Source organism: Anomalospiza imberbis, chromosome 1 (assembly GCF_031753505.1).
Source record: "Anomalospiza imberbis isolate Cuckoo-Finch-1a 21T00152 chromosome 1, ASM3175350v1, whole genome shotgun sequence".
NCBI lineage: Eukaryota > Metazoa > Chordata > Aves > Passeriformes > Viduidae > Anomalospiza > Anomalospiza imberbis.
Genome location: NC_089681.1, coordinates 148559647 through 148587535, shown reverse-complemented (window position 1 = coordinate 148587535; position 27889 = coordinate 148559647). Strand labels below are relative to the sequence as shown.

The 27889-nt window shown below is 42.8% G+C and overlaps 1 protein-coding gene across 2 annotated transcripts in view; it reads right to left on the bottom strand.

The window, feature by feature from the left end:
- Positions 1-26631, bottom strand: part of MINDY4 (MINDY lysine 48 deubiquitinase 4) — a 70282-nt gene extending 43651 nt beyond the window's left edge. For both annotated transcript variants that reach the window (XM_068175652.1, XM_068175662.1), the window contains exons 1-9: positions 26522-26631; positions 24855-24974; positions 23765-23967; positions 20652-20910; positions 19176-19594; positions 6081-6139; positions 5634-5743; positions 4513-4629; positions 120-208 (exon numbers count right to left, since the gene is read on the bottom strand). In XM_068175652.1, the coding sequence (XP_068031753.1) occupies positions 120-208; positions 4513-4629; positions 5634-5743; positions 6081-6139; positions 19176-19594; positions 20652-20910; positions 23765-23967; positions 24855-24974; positions 26522-26584 (1439 nt within the window). In that variant the 5' untranslated portion in view covers positions 26585-26631. The remainder of the gene's footprint in view (positions 1-119; positions 209-4512; positions 4630-5633; positions 5744-6080; positions 6140-19175; positions 19595-20651; positions 20911-23764; positions 23968-24854; positions 24975-26521) is intronic.
- Positions 26632-27889: the final 1258 nt, after the last annotated feature.

Sequence of the window (27889 nt, the reverse complement as noted above, 5' to 3'; positions counted from 1 at the left end):
CTCAAAAGGCTCCTGAGTGGCTGCAGCCGAGACATAAAATTAATAACAATGAAATTATTAATTAGAATTATAATTTTTTAACTTCTGTAGGCAGAACTCCTGAAATGTCACTGCCTTACCGGGTGTCTTTGTTCCTGTTGCTGTCTGCAAAGATCAGCTGCTGCAGGACACAGGCTTGGACAGCAGCCAGAACCCCACATGGGCCACCCTGGGGGAAAATGGGACACTCCATGAGCAAAAAACTGATGGATGCTGGGGAAAACCCCTGTGAGCCCCCACCCAGCCCAAAGCCACCCTTTCATCCCTCTCTTTGTAGCCAGGACTTTACAGTGCTGTCTGTGGCTCTGGGGTTTTGTGCAAGCCAATGAAAATCAAGGTTTTTAAGTGTTTTTGTGGCTCCTGCCCATTTTTCCTGAAAAGACCAAGACATCTATAATGTTAAAAGAAATGTGGGGTTTTACTGAAATCCGGGATATATGAACTAAAAACCTCCTGATCCCCACTGAGCTGCAGTTTAATTTTCAGAGAGAAATCAAATCTGAGTGTTTACCAAGGACTGAAAACAAGCCTTGCTCTTGCACCTCCTCTCAGCAACCTCCAGTTCCCACCTGCATCACTAAACAAGGATTACAGGTTTCAGGACAGCCCTCTGCACTTCAGATCCTGCCTCTCTCCCTCTCACTGGGGAAGAGACAGAAAACCAAGAAAGTCTGAATCCTTCAAATTATCAGTCTCAGAGGAAATAAATCACAATACCAAGAAATGCCATATTAAGTTTAAATTTTATGGATTCAGAGCCGGTTTTGGGCTACATGCAGGACAGAAGGCTGGCATCACAGACACCACAATGTCACCCACCAAACTCCCCTCAAACCCTGCAGAAGAAGGGAAAGGGCAGCCAGCCCTGCAGTGTCACTACTGGACACAAAATGAGTACACAGAAGCTTGGCAAGTTCAAAAGAGAAAAAGAGAAAGTTTTATTCAAATATCTGGTATTTATAGAATTCTAAAGGTGACTGTGGATTGGAGGATGGAATTACAACTTCTCTAACCACACTGGTCAAACCAACAGTCCATCAATTCTCTCACAAAGAACACAAAACAATCATTCTTTACATGAACAGTGCATGAGAACTCCAGTAGAAATATGTAAATATTAACAGAAGGTTAAAGAAGTTTTATGAGAACTTTAAAACTTTCAAAAGAACTATAAAAGAAAACCTAACACTTTTAAAAATCAGGGCAACACAGCAGTTTTCACACAGCAATGTGATTAAAGGATCAGTTTAATTCTCTGACTGTCCTAAATGCAGCACCAAGGGAAGGGAACCTGCAGGTAAATGCAGCATGGAAATTAGAATAGCTTAGATATTGACACCTTCTCATTTCTCATTTGTATTATATATACTCTGCTTCTCTAGATTTATTTAAGTAACTGATGAGTGAATAATCTGAAATATATGAAGGAAAACAGCAAGGTTTGTGTCAGTCCAGCAGGCCTCTCAGTGAAAAAAGAAGTAACAGGATTTATTCTAAATATCTACTTATAGCACCACAAAAGCTTAACATAAGAAAGAAATGAAGAGATGTTGAGCTGAACTGAATTTTGGAAGTGAGAAGGAAATATATTAACAAGCTGAAACAGGCACAATTTCAGCAAAACACAATTCCTGCACTGGAATTCATGGTGGGGAATTTAATGGCCAGTGAGTAGCTGGAAGTGATGAGAGATCCTTTCTGCAGGCTGGAAACACCAAAGTGACTTTTACTGTGGGCCAGTGACCACCACGGCCACGGTTCCTTTTGGAGTTTAAATTAAGAGTTAATATCTTCTTTTTCTGCTAGATTTAATATCTTCTTTTCTTGTGAGATAAGCAGCTTTCTTCTGAGATCACCAGCCTAATGAATTATTTAACTAGATGGGGTAAGTTAATTAAACATCTTAATGACATGTTTATTAGCCATTGTCCTTGCCTCAAAGCCTCTCTTCCTCTCATTTCTGTATAATGGTCTACTTCTCTCAGGCCAGATAAAGATTTTCTGCATCAGCACAGAGGCTTTAATGAGTGTTTTGGAAAGAGAAGCCTACAAGTATTTACTGAATTCCTCAGATCCCTGCTCCTGAGGGGAGAGACCTTGTGTGGACACCCCAGGAGCAGGTGCACAGCCCCAGGGCTGGCACAAAGGCATCACAAAGCTGGCGAGGATCCATTCTTCCAAGGGATCTGGTGGATTTTTGTGGAGGAGGTTTTGAAGTGGCTTTTGAGAGCCAGAGAAAAGTTCGATGGGAGGATCCATGTCAACCCTAGAAAGAGCTTCCTGCCAAGGTTGTTGACTTGGAAACCAGGAAAGAGAGAAGGATGAATAAGAGAAACCTGCAATGAGCACTTTGTTTGTCTCTTCTGACCAATGAGTGATGTGTAAACTTAGGAGTTTTTAAAGAATGTATAAGGAGCATGCATGCAATACGAAAAAAGGTTTGAAGCCTACTGAAATTGGAGTGTTGTTTTGTATTGTCTCCATCTCAACCATGACCATCTCAACCAGGACAGATTTTGGGGGCAGCTCCATGACCCTGTGCCAGGACGGTGGTCCCTGGGCTGAGCCTGTGAAACCAAGGTGAGCCACACAGAGCAGAGAGGGGTGAAGCACTGTCTGGGAGCCAGGTGCTCAGGCAGGGCTGAAAGGGAGAGCTCAGAGAAGTCACTGGATGCCCTGGATCAGAGAACACCAAAAATCTCTCTGGATTGGGCACGTGCTGGCCAGGCTGGCCCAAGTCATGGCTGGGTGGTTTTACCAGCTCTGGTCACCACAGGGACCTGCTGGACATTCCAGATGTGTCCACCTGCTGGACATTCCAGATCTGTCTCCTGCTGGACATTCCAGATCTGTCTCCTGCTGGACATTCCAGATGTGTCCACCTGCTGGACATGCCAGGTCTGTCCCCCTGCTGGACATTCCAGATGTGTCCCCTGCTGGACATTCCAGATCTGTACCCCTGCTGGACATTCCAGGTCTATCCCCCTGCTGGACATTCCAGATCTGTCCACCTGTTGGATGTTGCTGGATGTTGCCCCAGGGATGGCAGAAAAGCAGCAAGCAGCTGGGGAGGATCCATTTTTCCAAGAGATCTGGTGGATTTTGGGGGCAGCTCCATGACCCTGTGCCAGGAGGGTGGTCCCTGGGCTGAGCCTGTGAAACCAAGGTGAGCCACACAGAGCAGAGAGGGGTGAAGCACTGTCTGGGAGCCAGGTGCTCAGGCAGGGCTGAAAGGGAGAGCTCAGAGAAGTCGCTGGATGCCCTGGATCAGAGAACACCAAAAATCTCTCTGGATTGGTGTAGTGGTTTTGGTTTGCCAATTTGAGATTTCCTGGCCAATGTACCACCAATGAGTGTGGTGGGTTCAGTGCTGGCTAAGCACCAGTGCACTCACTAGAATCTACTAGAATGTACTCATTTCCTGCTGTGAGGTAGGATTAGGAGAAAGGCAAAGCAGGCTCAAAACTTTAAAAGGGTCTAAAGAAAAATTTATGAACAATAACTAAAAGAAAGAGTAATAAGAAGCAGAACAAAACTTTTAGGACACTTCCCCTCCCCCTACAACTTCCTCTTTCTTACTGACAATGTAAAGAGATAAAACTTAAAATTTTCAGTCAGTTTAACACTTCTAGAAGAGTCTTTTTTTAGTTCACTTAGGGAGAGAAGTCTTTCCTGTTAATATTCTGTGATGCAAAACCAGCACAACTGGGCACATGCTGGCCAGGCTGGCCCAAGTCATGGCTGGGTGGTTTTACCAGCTCTGGTCACCACAGGGACCTGCTGGACATTCCAGATGTGTCCACCTGCTGGACATTCCAGATCTGTCCCCCTGCTGGACATTCCAGATGTGTTCCTCTGCTGGACATTCCACATCTGTCCCCCTGCTGGATGTTGCCAGAGAATTGATGAAAACCTCGTTGTAGGGAGGAGCTGGGATCTTGTGGCTGCAGGAGAGGTGAGCCCACCAGCAGTGCCAGTGTCCCAGGGTGCCTGCAAGGTGTTTGCTCCTTTTATTTTAAGAATGAACCTCATCAGCTGACCCCAGCATCTTCAGGAAGTAAAAATCTCCATGTGATTTTCCAGGCAAGGCTTGCTACATCTCATTGTGAGTCACATCAAGCTGCATCTTTAATTTGTTTGGGCCCATATATCTTTTTTCTCTTACACTCCACCCTTGATTTATGCTCTTTTATTCTTTTACCATGCTTTCAGCTGCAGTGGCTCCTCCTCCTCCCTGTGAATAATTCCCCATCACACACGCACAAACATTTGCACAATTTCTGCAGCTTTTTCACATTTTCCTCCATCCATCTCAAGTCTCCCATCACGACCTGACAAGCTGACAACATCCACTGGTAACCAGAGTGTAAAGGAAAAGTCTTTAGAAACCTTTTTATTTTCACTGCTGACACACAGCCTTTGTAAAGTCAGTGTAAAAAGCAAAGATCACTGTTAGGAAAGAATTTACAGTACCTTTTTCTGCACAATGCCATATTTCAGCTGTGGGATATTGTTAAATGTAAAACTCTGGATTTTCCATTCTTCACTGAAGCAACAAAGACTGGAGCCAAACAGGAGATTTTTTAATTCCTATAAAAGAAAGAAAAAAAAAACCTCATTTCAAAAACAAATCCAAAACACTGTAATTTGTAGAAAAAAAAAAGGAGGAGTGTGGAAGGGTAATGACTAACTGTACAACCATCCTCTTCTGTTTTATCCATACTGTAAATAGCAACACCCCAATGAAAAGGAGCAATATTTTCCTTTTCCTGCCATATTCCTTCCACTCATAATGCTGGGAGCTGCTCAGCACTGGAAAATATTTATGTCTAATGTCTGGGGCAGAGTTTCCCATGCAAGCATCCCAGTACACTGCCTGAAATTTAACAGCTGAAAGAGCAACGAATGGTGACATGAGGGAGAAAAGGACCCCCTACAAGATAAATGCTAATGAAATGTTTGATTTCTGTATTTCAGGCGGCACAAATCCACCTGTTGGCCCTGAACAACTGCAGACCACGGCCAGCAATAGCCACACTGAATAAACTGCATTCATGCTAAAGCAGAGCCCAGGAAATAATAATAATAATAATAAAAAAAAAAAACTACTCAGGGCTGGTAGAGTTACTCCAAGCTCATTGATCTAGGAATAAATTGGAAGACACCCACCCTTATTTTTTGGTCTGAGTTTTTCTCTCCTCTGTCTGAATGGGAAAGAAAAATATTTAATAATTTCATCTCTGCTCAAAATAGGGGAGATAAGCAAGGCAGACACAGTGAGAGGGGACTAATAAACCACTGTCAGTTGAAAGGACTGGAGAATAAGCACATGAATAACTGACTAGGGGCATTAAGGAAATAATACAAGCTTAATTAATTAAAGCTATCATCTGTGCTTCAAGTGGGCTGATGCATGAAGGCATTTTTCTGAATTTAGGCATCCCTAAATTACTTTGTCACCTGGACAAGGAATAGACTCAGGAATACAGCGCACGTTCAAAAGTACAACACAGAGCAACCCACTGCAGCTTTGGCTAAGGAAACTCAAATAACAACCTCACAAATCTATTTATATTTATCATGATTAGTCTTACTTTTGCAAGAGAAATATCAATTGCTTTTGATGCTATTTGAAGCATATAGAGTGTTGAAAGATCTGGGGTCTTATTAACGTCTCCAGTTGTCTCTTCATCCTCAACATCGACTGAAAGAAAAAGAAAAATCAAGTCTTGGATGGAAAGAATTGCTCTCCCCAGCATACTCAGTGCTAGGGGCTCATCAACATGAAAATTAGCATTTATTGCCTTTATAAAAAGGAAAATACAGTTTTAGCCAGAAAGGGCAGATAAAAGTACACAAGGCAGCCTTTGTCTGATTATTTCTTACTGATTTTCTTTGTCTTTTTAGAAGTTTATAGCAAATGCAATTGCTCTAAATCAACTAAGAGTTACAAAAGAAGCCACTCCTATGTATTTATTGGGCCACAGCTCTGAAAAATACAAAAGATAGCAAAAGCCAAACTGAAACTCGACATAACTTACCCAAATCTAGGACTTCTTTCATCTGGTCTTCTTTACAGCCAGTGGATGTTGGGGACTTCCTACATGAAAATTAATCAAGAAATTAATGACAAAATGTTCATTTTAAATGAGAAAAGGTGTTTGAATAAACAATAAGAAATAGAGAGTATTCCCACACAAGGATATAACTCTTTCATGTGTGTGTGCATATATATATATATATATATTTTTACATATATTTATAAAATAAATATATGGTCTAAGAAATAAGTGGTCTTAGAGAAAAGCCTTTTTCAGTGGAAGAAAGCTGCACTCCAGGAGTTCATCAGGAAAAGCAGCTAGCACAGAGCAATACCCTGTGTTTCATTTGGGATTTCAGTCCTGTTCCAGCACCAATCTCACTTCATCTGTGTGATACGGCAGATCAGATCATGAAATAAAATTTAAATCCCTGACAGAGATCAGGGTAAGAGTCAAATTAGTCATTAAGCTACTTGAAATATCCAAACAATAAAAGTGGGAATAGGTCTTAGACTGGCTCCTTTACCAGGGTATATTTTTTAATCCATTAAGAGGGATCAGTTGTTCAACCCCTCTTGTGATTTAATTGTATATTACCCAATTAAAAGCTTAAAATTCTTATGAATAACTGCTAAAAGGACTAAGTATTTAAACTTGGCTGTGGAGTCAGAGCTGAAATAAAATGTTAGATTTTTGGAAACAAAATGGGTTTTATTCTTCCTGTTGAAATCACACCAAAATGAATTCAGGATCAAGGAAAAGTTTTGAATAACCGTTTCTAAAAATGGCAAAAATTGACTTTTTTTTTCTATTTTCCCAAAAAAGCAATACAGGCTTTTGCTTTGGAAAAAAAGGAATTACACTGACAATCCTTTCAAAAATAGAATGGAATAGTTTCCTCAGCAACATTCTTTGTATGCACGATATTACAGCAACAACTGCTGTCATGTCACATATTTTCCATGAGCTTAATTTCCTTTTCAGAGTATGAAATAATAAAACCAGAACACAGACATATCACACTCAGGATTTGCCCAGTTTAAAGGCATTTTGGCAGCTTTCTCACAGATAGTATTTGATACTATAAGAACAGAAACACTTCTCCTTTTAGCTATAAATAAGTTAAAGGACTGAGGCAATGAAATGTGGGTGGTCCTGATTCAGGCCAGACAGAATGGAAATGAATCACCTACATTCTAGGAACTTCAGGTAAAAATAAATGGGAGGCCCAGCAGGTCAATAAAAATAAGAGGACTGGGAGCAAATTTGTGTAGTGGCATAAGCAGCACTGAGCTCCCACTGAGCATTACTGTATTTTTATGCGATATAGAATTGAATGGAGTTGACTGTGGTATATTTTACAACACACTCTGTGGTATATTTTATAACACAATCTCCCCTCGGTGTTTCCTGACATGAATTTCAGCTGAGATTCCCTTCCCATAGCTGCTTGCTACTATTTTCCTCTCTCCTGGTCAAAGAAAGGGTCTTAATGACAATAAATTCACCAATAAAATATTTTCCAGCCAAGTCATGTCACTCAGGCATAACCAAAAGCCACATTTTTGTTTTGTCTGAGATTGCACACTATTCTGTCTTCTTTTCTAGTGCTTCTTCCCAGTAAATCCATTTCTATCTAATTTTGCAAGATTTTAACACCTTCCAAGGCCAGGTTGGACAGGGCTTGGAGCAAGCTGGTCTAGTGGGAGGTGTCCCTGCACATGGCAGGATGATCTTTAAGATCCTTTCCAACAAAACCATTCTGTGACTTTGTGATTCTGCGATTCTGACACTTAATGCAGCACTACATTTTCCATTTCTAAATGAAAATACAGCCCTCCATCGTACAATTCACATATAGCTCTCCTGGCACCAGTTTTTGTAGTGTTAATTCTCTCTGGAAAGTCTAAAAGATGTTGCTTCTACACCCATTCCAGGAAGAACCAAGCCCGGGATGCAAAGTGCTCAGAATTCTCAAGGCTGAGAATTCCCATCAAGCTGAGGAAAGCGCTGACATTCAAGATTAATGTTGGGTGTTTTCTGCTTAAGTGGGGTATTTTTGCAGGTGGAGGTTCCCCTCCTTGAGGGGAACTTGCGTTTCTCAAAACAGCCAGGACATTTATTGCAATTTCCATTTCAGCAGAGGGCTGCTGTTCCAGGAAAATTTATTGTAGGTGTAAAACCAATTGGTTGGAACACTTAGGGAAGGAGGAAGTCATCCATCATGGCAGGAAAATGGGGCAGGAAGAAAATATGTTTCATTCTAAACATACTATACAGCACTTTCTCTAAATATTTGAACATTCCTCTCTGGCCTCCAAGCATTGTAGGAAAATGGATTTACAGAGAAGAGCTGAACTCGCAGAGAGGGAGCTCCTTGGCACAATAATGGAGGTGCATTCCATCATTTCCTATTTACACCAACACTCACAAGAGGTGAAATAAACCAAGGGGCTTAAAAATGAAACATCAGTGGCTTTAAGGTGACTGTGGTGGTAAAACCCATTTTCAATGCCAGATTACAACAGCTTTGCTACTGGACGTAGAATAGGCAGACATATCCAACCGTCTTGGAATAGTGAGTAAAATCTGCAGAGTAGACAATTAAAAACTAGCCTCTACTGCTGTTTGCAAAAGGGTAAAAAAGGCCATTCTTGTGGTGCAGCTTGTCACTGCTTTGGGTCACAATTACAAAATCAGATTTATTAAAAGAAATTGCAAAGATGCAAAGGACATGATCACAATCAAGGCCAGGCAATATTTTTCTGCAGGAAAAAGGTCTTGTCATGAGGATTTAATATAAATTGTATCATGTTGGCAAGACTGGTTGACAAAGGTAACAGAGGCTCAAGCACTTAATTTCCCCTAATTTCCTTTTTAGTGAAGACCAGCATCTGATTTGATTTGAACACTCGCAATATGAAAAATTAACTGGTGAACAGATGACAGATAGATTTGTGAAAACTGACAGATATAAAACTTGGGTAATTTCTAATAGAAGTGATCACTTTTGATAGAAATAGATTCCCTCACAAGTGAGTCTGCATTTGTCCTGCTGAATTTTACTGTGACAATGTGAAATCTTTGTTGGGAAGGTTTGTATATAAAAAAAAAGAATTACTATAATCACAGGTTGAGCTACAAGATGGTTTGAGGTGCATAATAAGTTGGGCTCACCTGAATACAAAGCTCATCCATAGGCTATAAAAGAATATTTATCTCCAGCTACAAAATCAGAATTATTATAAAAATGGAGCTGCTTTGCTCCTACTGTTCTCCACCAGAGATTTTGGAGTGTGAAATTCCCACTGGAATTTCCAAGGAGCTCAGTACCACCTCTGTGAACTCACCATTACGTTCAGCAGGTCTAAACTGCTACAGCAAAATAAACAAGAATCAGTATTTTTTTTTTTTAAAGGAGATAAAATTCCACTAAATAAAAATGTACAGCACTCACAAGACACTACATAAAGCACAGAAAAGAGTTCCTAGATTTTGGCACTCAATCAATTCACATCAGTGGAGATGAATCCAACCCTCTGCTCTGTTCACCATCCACAAAGTACCCACTCTGTCTTGTTTGGGCCTTCAACCCTTACACCATTTTATTTTTAAGGATGTGGAATATTTGTGGTCTTCCATTTCCTGTCAGAAACCTCAGATTTTTAACAGTCCAAACCACTGCAACCTGACAGGTATCAGCAATACAAACAATCTTCCTGAAAACTAATATCAACTGTTAAACATACACTGAGGATGGGGTATTCTCTTATATTATTATTAAAAAAAAGTGAATTCAAAACACAGGTTACAGGTGAGACCACAGAGATTTTACCTCCTGATAAAGTAATCTCAGGGGTAAATACAGGTAAAAAGAATTCCTTGTGCTACCTGCACACAACTGATTTTTTTAAGGGCAAGTAATTCCACAGAGTCATGGAATAGTTTAAATTGGAACACACCTCCATGATCCTCAAATGCAAATTCTCAACTGACTGACTGCATTTCAGGCAACAGGCTGGACCTCTCCAGATTTACCTCCTTTCCAAAAATAAAGAAATGATACAGAAGCCATTTGTCATTTCCAGTAATTGCAAAGTGCCTCTTCCTATGGAGTGCTGGAAAAACACTAAAAGGGCAAATGGCAGCCCCACAGATGTTACACCGTGGGCTCTGCTGCCATAAATGCATTGGCACCACACAAAAGTCACAATAGTTTATAACTTTTATTTTAGGCCCTTTTTTCCGGTCCAAGCATTATGTTATAAAAGGTGTTACGCAACTCTGGGCACTTGAAGGTTTTCACTCCTGATTTGGCAACCACGAGCTCTCTTTTCATCCATGGGCGAGTTAAATCCATGCTCCCCACGGATGAGCCCGTTTTGTTTGACAGACATTCCTCTGCTGCCAGTTGGATGAGTCAAAGCCAGGCTGACCCCCTGGAGCAAGGGATCAGAACCTCTCCGGGAGGGTTTGGTTCCTCTCTCCAGGAAGGTGTGGCTGCACTGCTCTCACCATGTTTCCTGCCTCCAAACCCACTCCAAAGGACTGGGGGAAGCTGGAGATGATGCAGAGCATGGCTGAAGGACAATGCAGAGATCCCAGACAAAGGTGGAAGGAAATGTGCCAACATGATTTACTCCTGGGCTGCTCCAGCACTGCTCTCACCATGTTTCCTGCCTCCAAACCCACTCCAAAGGATTGGGGGAAGCTGGAGATGATGCAGAGCGTGGCTGAAGGACAATGCAGAGATCCCAGACAAAGGCGGAAGGAAATGTGCCAACCTAACTTACTCCTGGGCTGCTCCAGCACTGCTCTCACCGTGTTTCCTGCCTCCAAACCCACTCCAAAGCACTGGAGATGATGCAGAGCGTGGCTGAAGGACAACGCAGAGATGCCAGACAAAGGTGGAAGGAAATCACCAACGTAATTTACTCCCAGGCTGCTCCAGCCCCGCGTTCCTTTCCGCTCTTTCATCTGGAACTCTGACTCAACCCCTACTTTCTAGAAACGCCACCCCAGCCCAAGGCATCCTCTTCCTCTCACAGTGGGAAAAACTGAATTGATTCCTCAGGCATTGCTCACACACACACAGAGAATCCTGGAATAATCTGGGGCTTTCTGGCTGGTTTTAAATGAGATCAAGTCCAGAACGACCCAGCCGTGGGAGCTCAGCCCTCATTCCACAGAACAGGCCATCCACGTGGTGAGGACTTTTAGGAACTGCTCAACACCTCCCAGGATCAAGACTTCATTACTCACCAAATTGCCAGGTATTATTTTACAGTGCCAGCCCATCCCACACACCGATTTTGTGTGTAACACTGAAATATTGCAGCCCACCAAGCAAAAAATACAGAATATTCCTAGAAAACCTACTTTTACACCAAAATGCACAGTAGGAAAGACTGAAGCCAAGCAAATCTGCTGGGTAAATAATGTACATAACATAACTTTGCTGAAACTATTTTTCCTTTCAGTTGGAAATTCAATTTTATTTAAAAAAGCAGCATTAAAACTGGAACGTTTAGTATTCCTTATGAAATGAGACATTCACATATTAACCTTCAACAGGCATTGAATTTTCCTGTTTCACTGTGTCATGAAATTATCAGTTCAGTCCAGAAACCTCCTGAGTTGCTTATGTTCTGCTTTGTTGCTTACACTGACTGGGAGAACACCAAATCCTGCTCAGGACTTGCTCAAAAACTCATGGCCAGTGTTCTCTGCCAATCTCCTAATGCAGATCAGGGCAGACTGTGGCTGGGGATGATGCAGGATAAAAAGATAGGAGAGGATATTTACAGTTTTAGGCACTCAATAATCTATAACTGACAGGTATTGGCTCAGTCTTCACAAGGAAAATAAGCTTTTTTATTCCTGTTAATAACAGAGAGCATGAATATCAATCCTTTAAGGACCATAACGCTTTCAAAATAATATTTTAAAAGCATTATGGTCCTTACAATATTTATACAATAATATTTTGAAAGTGTCAGATATCTAAAAGAATAAAAAACCAAAACAGCTAAACAACCCTGAATATATTTTTAAAGGATTGAAGGAATTTGTTTAAAGATCTGTATTTTTTTCCTCTAGGGATTTCCTATTTCTATAACAAAGTCTACAGGGCCTTTTTTTTTTTTGGAACATATGAAAGAGAAAAAGCAGAATTTTCACTAACACAATGGGTTCACCTGTACTGTGATTTTATAATGCTGAGGACCAGGCAGGAGCAGAAGGTGACAGTTCTTGCCCTGTTATCTGAGATTCACAGTGTGACAATGTTAGAGACACCCTAAATATATGGGGGAAATATAAAACGAATCAGTAAAACCTAACAGAAAAACAACAGCAAAAGTTCAGAGCAGGAAAGATAAAAATGTTTAGCAGACAGTACAAGCTTCAGACAAAAAATGCCTAAAGGAACATGAAAAATATTTAAAGTATTTTAACAGAGGTGAATATGTAGCAAAGAACAGAAACACCAGTCAAAAAATCAACTCCATTTATGGATAACAGGGCAAAACATAGCAAATGGAAGGTGAACACAACAAAAAAAATTCCTTATAATAGGAACTGCTAGAAAGTGGAATGTATCATCAGGGGAGAGGCGTCACCTGAGTCGTTTAAGACTGGAGCAGACAAAACTTGGAAAAAGAATTACAGCAAATATAAATATATATAGCAGTGATTAATCTGCCATAGAAAGAAATGACCCTAAAAGTTCTTTTCCATCTGTAATTTCTAAGATTCTATGAAATATGAGCAATGTTCCACTTGGTGTCTGTGGCAATTCCCTAACCCAATCCCATCCGTGTTAAAACACAGGGCACTGCCAGAAAAAGGCTTCTTACCAAACAAGGAGGGGTATTTTGGAATGGGACGCACTGAACAGTGCCCAGCTGTGGTGAACTCAGAAGAGAGACTGTGGCAGGAGGAGAAGCCCTGGCTCTGAGCTCACGGGCACCTTCCTGGTGGTGGAGCCACAGTGCATGGGAGGGGCTCAGATTTGGGATGGAAATGATGCCTTGCCAAGGCTGCCCTAGAACAGAGGCTGGACAGAGTTAAAGAATAAAGCAGGGATTTATTAAGAGGATCTCCTCCATGGATCCACCTTGGGCAGCACAAGAGCCCAGCCAGGGCTGCACCCAAGATGAACCAAAATGGTCCCAAAATGCACGACTGCTCCCGGGGGCTCTCACTGTGATCAGCTCTGCTCCATTTGCACATTGGAGTTCATTGTCCCATTCCAGCTTTAGCTCATGCAGTCCCATCCTGCTTGTTTTTCTCTCTTCAGCCCACGTTGTTTGTGCTCTTGGGCTGAGATTTGGATCATTTGTCCTTGGTGCCCAGCTGGAGAAGGAATTGTTTTGTCTCCCTGCTCTGTGCAGAGAGCTCACCATCCCCTGATATGAAGCCCAGACCCACACACTAAAGCAGCACAGAATCTGAAAAATATAAAAGCCAAAACGTGAGGCATAAGAAAAGGCACCTGAATCCAACTTCCACAGCCATAAGGCAGTTCCTGGTGCCTGGAATACCCCTCTGCCCTGGCAGAATGCTGGCAGGAGGGCAGCAGCAGAGCCAGGCTGCAGCACTGGTGGCCAGGCACGATCAGGTTAGTGTAATCCAGGGGACTGTTCACAATGGAAGGATGAGTGCAGAATCAATTACCCTCCCTGCTCCTGGAACTGCACACATCTCTGCCTGTGGACAAGGGGATTCACTGCTGCATCCCTCTGCTCACTAATGGCAGCAGGAAGTTTTTATTTTGATGTCACAATACTCCTGCTTCTTTGTGCCTTTCTGATTCTGAGCCATTCCCTTGGAGATACTAGGAAATATCCTTAACTTCAGGTCCTTTTGTTCCCTTGGTCCAGTTTTACCCTTTTTTTTTTCTGATTTCAGTGCTCTGATTTTAATTTTATGCAGTTTTCCTTGGAACAAGGGGAGGGAAGTTGGTTGGCTGTGGATGTGGAAACCAGAATTTCAGGCATCACGTGTTCTTCTTTGTAACTACCAGAAGAGAAATGGAGCTGTACAGTCCAAATCTGCCCATCTAACTCAGCAAAAGGTGCTTGCACCCCACTGCAGAACTGCCAGCTCGGATTTACTCATCCAAAAATTATTCAGCTGACAATTGGAGGGTTTTTCCACAGCACCACCACACTTTGTACTGATAAACTTAATGGAAAATAAGGAAAACACTTCAGGAGCTGCAAGAGCAACAACTGCAGCACACCTCTGTAGTCAAGACAAAAGAACTGTTTCTCAACTGTTTTGAAGTGGGATTTTCTTGCCTTTCCCCAATTTTGTTTGCTCAAGCTGTGAAATGGGGAAATCTTGACATTCCAACCCCATGTAACCTTCCCAAAAAGTCATTATTCATCGTGGTTTTTTTTCCAGAAAAGCAATAGAAAGTCTTGAATGCAAGGACAAGTCATCAACTTCAACACCCATTTATTTCTTTACCATTTCTAAAGATCATTAATTCCATTCCACTAATTGTGCTGAGAATAATGTTAAATATTCCCCTCCAGTAGGGGGTTCAGCACCAAGGAGAATCACAGGATGATTTGGAGGTCACCTGGCCTAACCCTACCTCAAGATATTGAAGGAAGCAGAGAACCTTTCCTTGCTGCCATCCAAGGCTCTACCCAGGATAAAAGACTCAGGAAAGTCTTTATTAATTTGCTCCCTGTGACCTGAGGTATGTTCCCTCAACATCATCTTCCCAAGTTCCTACAAATCCTAAGAAAACACAGCTACAGCAATTTTTAGGTGGAATCTTGGATCAGTCACTTGGACTGGGTACTTTTAAATTTAGGTTTTTATTCCCTTCAACATCTCTTAAAAAAATTAGTGAATAATCCATATTTTACTTGGCCTTGCACACAACTGAGGGGAACGGGGACTCAACAAAAAAAGGGGAATACTCCTTTGAAGATGAACAATAAGCAAGAGCATCAAAATGACCTGAAAGGGGTTTCAAATTCTCCACTGAAGTGGCACTGAGACATAAATGTCATTTTTAATTTGTTAAGTTAAACAAAATTGCTGAGAAGGAGCGTGGAGGAATTACTGACATATTTCTGTATAAATGTGTGTGCACTGCTTGCACAACATCACCACATCCCAGCATTTAAAGCTTGGCTCCAAATAAGATGGAAACTCCCTTTTTCCAAGGAATCGCATGGAAAAGACAAGGGGCCATGGGTGCAAATTACTCCAGGGGACATTCCAATTGGACACAAGTGGAAACATTTTTCAAGAGAACAATCAGCCATTGGAACCATCCCCCAGGGAAAAGGGTTGAATTCCCAAAGCCTGGGCACTTTTAAGATTTCGCTGGACAGGGTGCTGGGTCACCTTGTCTAGACTGTGCTTTTGCCAAGGAAGGTTGGACCAGGTGATCCTTGAGGTCCCTTCCAACCTGGCATTGTGGGATTCTGTGAATTGAGGAATTCAACTGGCTGCTGTCTGCTTACAGCTGAGGATAAATGAAGATTTGCTGCCACCTATATATTGCTTTTCTCATGGATTGATTGAAACAAAAATTCTAAAATAAACCCCACCTGTAGAATCTGGGTAGGTATGCAACCTCTACAGCATGTTATATTTTTTTATTAAATAACCCTTCATGACTTGGCAAAAAATATAATCAAGGCAATAAAGAACCATCATTGACCCCAGTAATTTCTTTCATTAAAAGGTGTGAGTCAAAATGCTGTGCATCTGCATTTCCCTAGGATATTTTATGGCCAGGTATTTTTTAAAGCTTAGCAGTAATTTTTACTTCCAATTTTTTCTCATATGTTTGCACAGGATGCCTTCAGCTTGCATGCTGTTACAGCACTTTTGGCATGGGAGAAAAGAGAATCAAAAAGTAAAGTAACTGGAAGGAAAAATAAGATTTATCTTTAGTTTTCTATGAGAGACAAAACCAGAATTGCAGATGCTGTGAATGAACCAGCTGTGGTTAATCCTATAGAGGTTTTCAGCTGCTCATCAGAATACTTAGATTAGGATTTAGTAACAGAGAATGGAAGTGGATCCAGACAAATACCTGCTGGATTTACACTGTAATTTGTCACTGCATTACCACAGTAATACAGTGGTAATTACCACTGTAATACACTGTATTACCACTGGAATTTTTCATTCTTTAAAATCCTCAATCACTTTGACCAGAACCTGCAGGGCTCCCAAACACAGCAGGATTTGGCTGAAGGGAAATAAAAGTTTTGCAAGCGCCAGGCCTGATATTGTGGGTGTTTATTTGGAGTCTCTGTTCCTCCCTCTGACCTCCAGGAGTCCCAGCAGCCCTGCTGGGTTCTGTGGGTGCTTCCAGGAGCCTGGAGCTCAGCAGGGATGCAAATGCTCTGCTGGCTGCAGCTCACACTGCCCGGCAGGAATGAACTCTGGAAAGGGCTCTGCTTAGGAAAGGGCTCCCTCTCCTGCTCCTGCTGAGACCAAAGCAGCTCTGTGAGGAAAGGGAATTGTTCCCAAATCCTTCCCTCCCCGCAAGGATGGAGCACAGACAGGATGGCAGCACATCCTGTGGGTCACCCCCCTTCCAGCCCAGCTTCTCCAGAGGTTGGGAAGTGTCAGCCTGTCCCAACACATCGGAGTGAACCCCAGAATTACAGAGCTGTCCAACCTTTACCCCAGCATTGCTGTGTCCACCACCAAACCCTGTCCCCACGTGCCACATCCACACAGCTTTTGAGCACTTCCAGGGGTAGTGACTCCATCACTGCCCTGGGCAGCCTGCTCCAATGCTTGAAAACCCTTTCAGTGAAGAAATCTTCCCTAATATCCAAACGAAATCTCCCCTGATTCAGCTTGAGCCCATTTCTTCTCCTCCTGTCCCTGTTCCCTGGGAGCAGAGCCTGAACCCCCTGGCTGTCCCCTCCTGTCAGTTGTGCAGAGTCACAAGGTCCCCCCAGAGCCTCCTTTGCTCCAGGCTGAGCCCCTTCCCAGCTCCCTCAGCCTCTCCTGGTGCTCCAGACCCTTCCCCAGATCTGTTCCGTTCTCTGGACCTGCTCCAGCCCCTCAATGTCCTTCTTGTCATGAGGGGTCCAAAAGTGACTCCAGGATTTGAGGTGTGGCCTCACCAGTGCTGAGCAGAGGGGACAATCCCTGCTCCTCACCAGAGCAGAGAGGACAATCCCTGCTCCTCACCAGAGCAGAGGGGACAATCCCTGCTCCTCACCAGAGCAGAGGGGACAATCCCTGCTCCTCACCAGAACAGAGGGGACAATCCCTGCTCCTCACCAGAGCAGAGAGGACAATCCCTGCTCCTCACCAGAGCAGAGAGGACAATCCCTGCCCCTCACGAGCGTAGAGAGGACAATCCCTGCTCCTCACCAGAGCAGAGGGGACAATCCCTGCCCCTCACCAGAGCAGAGGGGACAATCCCTGCTCCTCACCAGAGCAGAGGGGACAATCCCTGCCCCTCACCAGAGCAGAGAGGACAATCCCTGCTCCTCACCAGAGCAGAGAGGACAATCCCTGCTCCTCACCAGAGCAGAGAGGACAATCCCTGCTCCTCACCAGAGCAGAGAGGACAATCCCTGCTCCTCACCAGAGCAGAGGGGACAATCCCTGCTCCTCACCAGAGCAGAGGGGACAATCCCTGCTCCTCACCAGAGCAGAGGGGACAATCCCTGCTCCTCACCAGAGCAGAGAGGACAATCCCTGCTCCTCACCAGAGCAGAGGGGACAATCTCTGCTCCTCACCAGAGCAGAGAGGACAATCCCTGCCCCTCACCAGAGCAGAGGGGACAATCCCTGCTCCTCACCAGAGCAGAGGGGACAATCTCTGCTCCTCACCAGAGCAGAGGGGACAATCCCTGCTCCTCACCAGAGCAGAGGGGACAATCCCTGCTCCTCACCAGTGTAAAGGGGACAATCCCTGCTCCTCACCAGAGCAGAGGGGACAATCCCTGCTCCTCACCAGAGCAGAGGGGACAATCCCTGCTCCTCGCCAGAGCAGAGGGGACAATCCCTGCCCTGGCCTTGCTGCCACACTGTTGCTGGCCCAGGCCAGGTGCCATTGGCCTTCTGGCCCACCTGGGCATTCCTGGCTGAGTTCAGCCACTGTCACCAGCACCCCCAGGTCCCTTCCCACTGGGCAGCTTTTCCAGCCTCCCTTCCCAAAACTGTGGTGCTGGCTGGGATTGTTGCGACCCCCATGTAGGGCCCAGCTGCTAGCCAGTGGGGTTTGTATCAGACTTTTCACTGCTTTTTAGCAATGGTCTTCCCAGGGAATTCCATCCAGCCCACCACACCTCTGAGGCTCATCCATAATGAGCTGTTCAGTCATTGATTAGCCAATATCAGGAATACACTCAATATTCTCAGCTTTGCTGGGGAGCTGCCAAAGGCCACTGAAGCTTTCCTCTCTACCTCAATTAATGCTGAGGGTGAGGAAAAAAATCATCCTGAGAGTGGAAAGGATGAAGTGATGGGGCAGCACTACCTCTTGGGATCAGCACTACCTTATAGGATCAGTCAAGCTGTATGAAACCTGAGTTTTAAGACTTTAGACTGCGGCACTTTGGCCTATTGCATGTTAATCTTTCACAAATTAAATGAATGTGGATGGACTGCTGGCAGTGTGGAATGCTGGCAGCTCTTTTCAGTAAATTTTTGGCTCCAGATAGGAAGCAAGTGCCACTCCTGGCCCATCTGCAGCTCCAGCAGATCCCCAATTTGATACTTCCCACAGCCCCTAAGTTATAAATGTACTTATACCTAATGTATAATTGCTTCCTTCTCAATAGGGTCTCCACATATGGTATCTCAATAAGAAATTAAACTGGAAAACAAAATAGCAATAAAAACTTTAAGAGATCAGTGTTAGTGTATACATTTACAAAATGCCATGCCTCCCACTCTTACATTTTATCCAGAAAAAGAAAAAAAAAATTAAAAAAAAATCAATTAAGAACATAAGAGAGAGAAAAGCCAAAAATATATATTTGGAGTTCTCTGAGGAAGACACTTCTAAAACTTTTATATCATGAAATAGTGCAGAAAAATAATAAAAACTCTGTTTCAGCACAATATCCCCAGAAATACTCTCACCTGTGGCCTGACAACCGACTCTCAGTTTTCCTGAGGGATCTTTCCTTCTTTTCTCTCCCAGCCCCTGAATGTCTGTGGGGGGCACTCACTTTAAGGCTTTTTTCACTGCTGTCTGCACCAGAGATTGGAAGAGATTTCCTTTCTTCTGTCTTGGCCCTCTCTCTCTCAGACAGCAGCTTGGAAAAAAAGTCCTCTGGATCTTTGGGGCTGTTCCTTGGTTTTTCAGAGGGAGAACAGGTGTGTGAGCTAAGCAGAGTCTTTGATGCAAATTCCACGTGGGATTTTGTTGGAGATGCTTTGCTTTCCTGCAAATCAGGGCTTGGGACACTCAGGTCTTGCTCTTCATGCTCCTCACCCCTGGGCTGGGCTGTGCTGCTGATGCTCGTGGATCTTTTGCAAAGCCTCCTTTTTTGGGGATCCTGGAAGGAAGTGCCATGAAAGGCACAGATTAAAATTTTACCATCTTTAAATAAACACAAAAAGCAGAGGAAAGCTCTAGCACTGATTTCTGAGCTAAGCTATTCGTTCATTTTTAGGAATCAGCTTCTAGAGTAAATCATTATTTTTTAAAAATTAATCATATTAAAAAAAACCATTTTTTTAAAAAAATCAGTAATAAAATAAGACAAACTTTCACTTAAAATTTGAGCAGTATTAAGGATGCTACCCACCATTAAAACATGTTCCATGGTTTTACCAAGAACAACAAATTACCTCCTAAGAGCTTAATTTTGGGGCTGTTTCCAGCTCAGGACATCAAGACATATAAGATATTTTACTGGTATCTACCATGGGTAGATACATGGGTATCTAGTCTTTACTTCTACATCAGAGATATTTACAAATATCCAACTAATTAATTGAATTCCCATATGCTCTTCAGTACTACCTAAATGTCACAGTTAAATATTTTAATTTCTCATTATCACAAGCTTAATTTTACATTGGAAAAGTCCCTGTCATTATATAAAAGAAGCATAAAGGAAAAAAAAAATAGGCAAGAAATTTTTAACTGTGCTTTGAAAGCACTTCTTGATGGAATATGGTCGGATATGATCCATTCAGAAACTTATTTTCAACTGAAAGCAATTTTCAGTTCCAAATGCTACTGATTAAATGTGGGGTCTTGGAAAAACCAGAGTGAAACAGGTACTGTGAAGGTAACAAAGCAATTTTCATGGGAAAATGGAAAACTAAATCTGTCAAGAGGTTTCAGGAATGGGGAAGAATTATAAAGGAATTCAGTGACCTGAGAACACAGACATGCAGGGGATAGTTGCCTGCAGTGGTTATTTCTGAAATTCTGAATGAAGCACAACGATTTCCCTAACTTACCACTTCTTTTCAGCCTGCAGAGTTAATGCATTAACATGCAGAAGCCATTTGAACATTATTTGCAAGTGACTTTTTTATCCCAGCAGGCTGGATATAAAATCCATGGGCAAGCCAAACTTTTTGAAAAGTGTTGGGAATCACCTCTGGTGGACTTGCCACTGGTCCAGCCATCATTCCTCTGGCAATGAGACCAGACCTGGGCCTTGACTTCTCCTTCCCTGTGGATTTCAGATCCTCAGAAATCACAGCTGCTTTTAAATCCTCTCGACTGTCTTTCAACTTCTTGTCCCAAGCACATGGTAAGTTGCTGCTGTGGGTTGTCCCTGGGTGGCATTTTTCACTTCTGTGCTGATGTTTTCTGAGTGGAGGGATTTTATCCAGTGGATTCTCAGCATCATTCCTAGAGAGAAGAAAGAGGAAAAGCTTGAAAGAGCAAAGTAATGCACAAGTGAATTAATAAAACCAGCTAATTAGAGCACTGCTGTCAAGTAAAGTTACATTTTATCTCAAAATGGTAATCAAATGCAGTCACTTTTCACCTGAACATCTGGATGTAGGACTTCAGAACATTATTTCATCATTATTATGTGACACAACTGGTTATAACATGGGTAACACAATCCCATAATTACTTATTTTGATGTAAAAGGGGTTCAAACTGAGAGAGGGGAAATTTAAATTAGATACTGGGAAAAAATTCTTCCCTGTGAGGGTGCTGAGGCCCTGGCACAGGTTCCCAGAGAAGCTGTGGCTGCCTTTGGATCCCTGGAAGTGCCCAAGGTCAGGTTGGATGGGGCTTGGAGCAACCTGGGACAGTTGAAGGTGTCCCTGTCCATGGCAGGGAGGTGGAATGAGATGAGCTTTTAGCTCCCTTCCAGCCCAGTCCATTCTGTGATTGTGTGATTGTATATCACAGCAGAAAGTACAATTTATTTGTTATATCAGACAGGTCCTAAGCTACAACCAGCAGTTCTCGTTCCTTCTCCATCTGTTTGAAAATTTGTTAACACTTTGCTCACTTTGCTCCTCTGTTCTGTAACTTAGACTGACTTACTGACTCTTCTCACTCTTGTTCAGCTGTAGGACACTTACTTTAGTCCAAAAACAAAAGCACTTTTGTGATGGAAATTATTTTACTGAGGAGCTCCCAGCTCCGTGTCCATTTATAAATTTATAAATTCTGTGTAACTCAAAAACACTTGCCTTCCTTAACACAAGGAAACAAATCCCTGAACTTGTTTCTCCCTCTGTGATGTTTTCCTCCATCCTGAATCATTGTAAAGCAACTCCGTAAGCTGAAACATCTTGTACCACAAAAATGTTCCTTTTATTTAACCCATTTTTCCAGGAGTGTGTCTCGTGTGGTGAGGACACACTGTGTATGATGTGTAGGATGCCTTGTGCAGACTGACCTGGAACAGAGGCTGGACAGAGCTAAAGAATAAAGAAGGGATTTATTAGAAGGATCTCTTCCATGGATCCACCTTGGGCAGCACAAGAGCTCAGCCAGGGCTGCACCCAAGATGAACCAAAATGGTCCCAAAATGCACGACCGCTCCCGGGGGCTCTCACTGTGATCAGTTCTGCTCCATTTGCACATTGGAGTTCATTGTCCCATGCCAGCTTTAGCCCATGCAGTCCCATCCTGCTTGTTTTTCTCTCTCCAGCCCACGTTGTTTGTGCTCTTGGGCTGAGATTTGGATCATTTGTCCTTGGTGCCCAGCTGGAGAAGGAATTGTTTTGTCTCCCTGCTCTGTGCAGAGAGCTCACCATCCCCTCATGTGAAGCCCAGACCCACACAATAAAGCAGCACAGAATCTGAAAAATATAAAAGCTAAAACCTGAGGCATCCTGTATGTAAACTGAAGGGAGTCTGATCTGCCTCTGGAATCATCAGGAAAAGTAAGGACTGCTAGTCCCAACCCAGCCCCACATAACCCCTCACTGCCAAGGGGCGCTGGCTCAGAGACTGTTTTAAGTTACAGACACTCACAGCAACCTCCAAGAGCAAAGTTAAAAGCACAGCAGACTCATTAATAAGGAACCAGTGCAGAGTCCGGTCTGATCAAAGTCTCCACCCCTGAAAGCATTGTTAAAAGTTACAGTAGTTGAAATTAAAACTGATTTCAGGCACTGGCTGGCTGACTTGGCAATCCCTGGTTTTCCCTTGCCCAAAGGGGATGGCAATGGTGAGGATGAGCCTCAGGGCAGAGGACAGGGTTAGATGGGATATTGGGAAGAAATCCTTCCCTGTGAGGATGGTGAGGCTGACACAGGTTGCACAGAGCAGCTGTGGCTGCCCCTGGATCCCTGGAAGTGTCCAAGGCCAGGTTGGATGGGGCTTGGAGCAAGCTGGGATAGAGGAATGGGATGGAATGAGATGATCTTTAAGGTCCCCTTCCAACATTAACACCACTGGGCACTGCTGTTCCCTCCCAGAGCAGTGTCAGGGACTCTCCTGTGGGAGAGATCCATGAAAGGGAAAGAAAAAGGGATTAAAAATAGAAAAAGAGGAAGAAAAAAAGAAAAGGGGAAAAAAGCCTTTGCACTGCCTCTTTTTCAAGTGCTGCTTCTGAGCTCAACTTAAAACATCTTGGCTTTCTTCCCCTATAAGAAATGACTTCGTGGGGTTTTTTTCATGCACTGATTTGGCTGCTTTGGGCATGTTGCATTTAGGATGAAGGACAAAATCTGATTAGTTCCCTGAAGGTGGAGGCTGGGAAGCTGAATTACACTTCTGTGCCCATTTTAAAAGCTTTCTATGGAAGTACAGGGCTGTTAATCCTCTTTGAGGCACCAATAAATGAAAAATTTGGTTACGTGCTGTTTTCAGGTACTCTGCAAGGTCTGAACCTACACTATTTGCAACCACACTGAATTTAAGACAGCAAAACTTGCTTTTTCCTATGTAAAGCATGAATACACCTGTAGTTTGAGCACAGGTGGTTTGTTTTACCTCCAAACCTGCTTCAATTTGAGTATTTCCAATGTAAAAGGCATGAAATCTCCTATTTCGATGTGCTTCAGTGACTGAAAGATGCAATTGAGGTTATCAGTCTTCATAATTGGCAGGAATATAGATAATTTTTGAAGGAAATTTTAATAATCTGGAAAAGTAAGCTTTGTGTTACCAGGATAACTAATAAAACAAAGCTGAGCTCAAGATATAAAAGATAAAACATTTAACACTCTTTCCCTTCATTAAGAAAAAATAAGTGAATGCACAGGGCAAAGAGAAATAAATCAGACTGTACCTGGAGGACTGAGTTTTGCTGTCATCCAGAGCACTGGCATTCCCACGATCCTCATCCAGGAGGTCGGGTGGGTGGGATGCTGAGCTCTTACTCTGAGGAGCTGCCAGAGCAGAGCTGGAACCAGAGCTCCTGGAAGTCCCACGGTGCTCCAGGAAGTAATTAGTAATAATTTCCAGCAGTGTTTTCAGCGGGTTCTCTTTTGCCTGGCCAAAAAGAGAAATGAAGTTCTTGGTGGCTATTGAAATGCTGTGTTAGTCTGGCTGCAGGGCATGATTTTTACAGTGTACAGCTACTGAACATTTTAACTGCTTCCTGGAGTTACCTGAGGGTGTATCCCAGGAGTGACTCTACAAACAATCCAGGGAAATGGAAGATGGCAGCTAGAGAATGTCAAGAGCTCAAGGGTGCTGCTGTGTCAAGTGAAGGAAGCACGACACAAAAAAGCAACCGGTCACGGAGATTTCTGACTCTCATTTCAGCTAAATATTCCAAAGTGCGGAAACTGTGCTAGAATGCACCTTTTCTACATTGGGAGAGGGTTTTTTGAAGTGGCATTTATAGACTTATATGAAGATACCAAAAGTATTGCGGTGCCTCAAATTATGAGTGAACTATTTATATTGCATTTCCAAGGATAATTATTGCTATTGGACACGAAATGAGTACACAGAAGCTTGGCAAGTTTAAAAGAGAAAAAGACCCAGTTTTATTCAAACATCTGGTATTCATAGAATTCCAAAGGTGACCGTAGATTGGAGGATGGAATTACCACCTCTCCAACCACACTGGTCCAAAGATCAATCCATCATTTCTCTCCACCCACAGAGAAATATATAAACTCTTCTATTTGTACATGAAATTGTGTGGGAACTCTGACTCTCAAATATGTAAACATTATCAGAAAGCTAAAGAAGTTTTATGAGAACTTTAAAGCTTTCAAATGAACTATAAAAGAAAAGTTAACACTTTTAAAAATCAGGGCAACAGATAATAAATGCTAGAAGTGTAATTTCCATCTGCTGTGCCACATATAAAGCTGCAAATGGAAAGGGGCATGCAAGGATACTTCCACATGGTGCCAGGTGCTCACCTTGTTCTGTTTGTACAGGGAGTGCAGGTGCAGGACATTCCTGAGCTCATTCCTGTTGCTGATGCTGAGTGCAGAGCGGGGAAGCTCCCGGTCCATGGTGCTGATGGTTTTCTTCAAACCCTGAGAAGGAAAAGTGTCAGACCCCAAAGCTCTTACTCTGGGTTTCGCTGGGTGTGACATGAAACTTGTGGGTGGCAGCAGTTTGTAAGCAGGAAATCCTCAGAACCTGTGCTGTAACGGTACAGCCTTGAATTATAGCAGCCCACGGATGTGAAAGTAATTCAGGTGGCTACGTGAGATGGAAATGGCTGAACAGAGAAAAACAAAAACCTCTGTGCAGCTGACTTCATCTGCTAAACAGCCTCCTAAGACTGATGGTCTGTATGAAAGGCCCTGAGCTGAAGTTATTCCAGGCAGCCTCAGGTTGGAAATCAGTCAGATCTCCATGGCATCAGCTGGTCTGGGGTCTTCCCACTTCAATTTTCAGTCTGTGGTCAGCATCCATGGGCACCTCAGAGACAAAACTCATGGGCATCCCACTCTCTGCGGGGGAGACACTGATTTATTGTGAGCTGGATCCCAAAATAATTTAAGTGGTAAAACACCAGGCTACTATTTTGAGAGAGAAAGCCCTGATTCCTTCTGTGGAGGGTTATTATCACAACAAAGGATTTATTTTTCTGCTGACAGTGTCTGGCTCAGATTTATGAAATTAAGGGCAAGCTGTGATAAATAAAGGATCATTATCCCTGTAGGCTCTGATGTGTATGAAAGATCTGGGGGAAGCAGAAGCACAAAGGATTATCAGTATCCCTTATTTTGAAAATGGCAATTTGGAGCTGGGATGTAAAACATGAGACTGAGGTTTGTGTAGCACTCAATGAGGCAGTGGCTGCTTAATTTCTGATATAACTCATTCCTGAGACAGCGGGTCCAACATCAGCATTATTTCCTAAGGATTGAACATAAATACAAAGTAATAGGTGCTGCTACATAGGAATGTGAAGGTGGTTTCCAGTCCGCTCAATCCCACACTCCCTGCATGTCCGTGTAGTCCAAAATTCGCTTTATAGTATTAAATTTCTGACAGGTACAATGGCCTCATTTCTCCCTTACCTCAATTCCTTTCCCCCAGCCAAAACAAAAATGGGTTTTTGGCTGAGTTATTACTGAAAACTGGGGGGGGGAAATGCATGTTACCAGTTTCTCTAAAACTGTTACCTTTTGCTTTAATTTAAAAAAAAAAAGTGGGTTTTTTTTTTAATTAGGCTTTGTATTCCTCTTGCAAACAGAAGGACAACAACAAAACAGGCAATTCATGAAGGAAGAAAAGAAAAAACATTACAATTAAAAAAACAAAAAACCAACCTGCAAGCAATAAGAAAAACCAAACTGAAAGTGCGTTTCTTGATTTAATTTCCAGTCTCGCAGGCGTGTGTGGGTAAGCATGGGCTTGCCGGAGCAGGAGGAAGCAGCTCCGTGCCGGGAATAAAAGGGCACTGTGGGAGATGTAGTCCAGCTGCTCCCCCCGGAGCCTCCCCCCTTCCCAGCCAGCTGCTTTCGGTCCGGCTGAATCCGCCAGCATCCCTGAATCCCGCAGCGCGTCCCGTTTTCCCCGGCGCCATCCCCAGCGCGGCTCAGCTGCCAGCAAACTCACACAAGTTTACCTTTCTACTGAGAAACTCTCTCACCAGTGATGCGGCCACTTCTTCCACGAAGGCGTTGTCCATGTTTCAGCCCCCAAAATAAAGCGGATTTGGGGGGCGGGGATGCTGCTCAGGCCAGGGCAGCCCCGCGGCATCGCCGCTGCCCGCGGTGATGGGACGGAGCCCGCAGGGATGTCGCCGTGGGTACCATGTCATCGGAAACCGGGACAACTCCTCCCCCTGGGGAGGGAGGGATGGAGAGAGGAAGGAAGGAAGCCGGACAGAAATTTGGGATGGAGGGAAGTTGTGGAGAACGGGAAAAAAAAAAAAAAAAAAAAAACACACCCAAACATAACAGCAACACTTAAATTTGAAATAAAAGCATTACATTATGAATTAGGTGGTAAAGAACAAATACAGGTATTGGCTTTTCGCATTTATGTATTAACTTTTGTTCTGCAAGTTGTAATTGTGAAAAACAGAATTCACTGCTTAGAGTTTTAAAAGTACAACAATAACAATAACAATAATAACAATAATAACAATAATAACAATAATAAATACATAATAATAAGCAAATATAATAATAAACAAATATAATAATAAACATAATCATAATAATCATAATAACAATAATAATAACAATAACAATAACAATAATAATAAAATAATATAGTTATGGTGATGGTAATAGGATAAAAAAAGGACACAATTTCCAGCGCTGGGGGGATCCTGGCCAACAGCCAAAGCACACACTGGCTTACCCAGACAATGTTATCTTTCTACTGTTACATCGCTAAGTTTCATGCATATTGTAATAAACGCCAATCACTTGGTTTTTAAAATTTATAAAGGTTTAATAAAAATAAAATGGAAAAAAACTAATACAAGTATAGTAATAAAGATTAAACAATTAGAGTTAGGACAATTAAAGAGACAATAACAGCAAAAAGTTACAGCCCGGGCTGGGTACCTCTCTCTGGACAAAAGTGAGCCAGGAGAAGGACCCCGATAAAAGAGAATTCCCTCCTTAAGAGGGGTAACCTGTTGCATACACAAATCACTTCATGAATATGCATATTTTTTATTTAAAACAAGAAATTCGTCTGGTACTTGTTGAGGAATTCCTGTTAATCCCAGGCGCCTTGAAGTCTAAATTGAGTTTGGAGAAGTTCGGTTTTTTGTTGATAAGGAAAGCCATAAATTCCTCTCCTCTGGAAGATTTAGGGGTTTTTGTAATTGTTATCTCTGTGTGAAGAATTTCTTGATTATCTTCTCCTTCTCTTGAGCAAAAAGAATACCACACACACATATTTTCTATTTTAACTACTAAGGCTTAATTTCAATTACAAAACTACATTTACTATATTATTAAAATGTTACTACAGC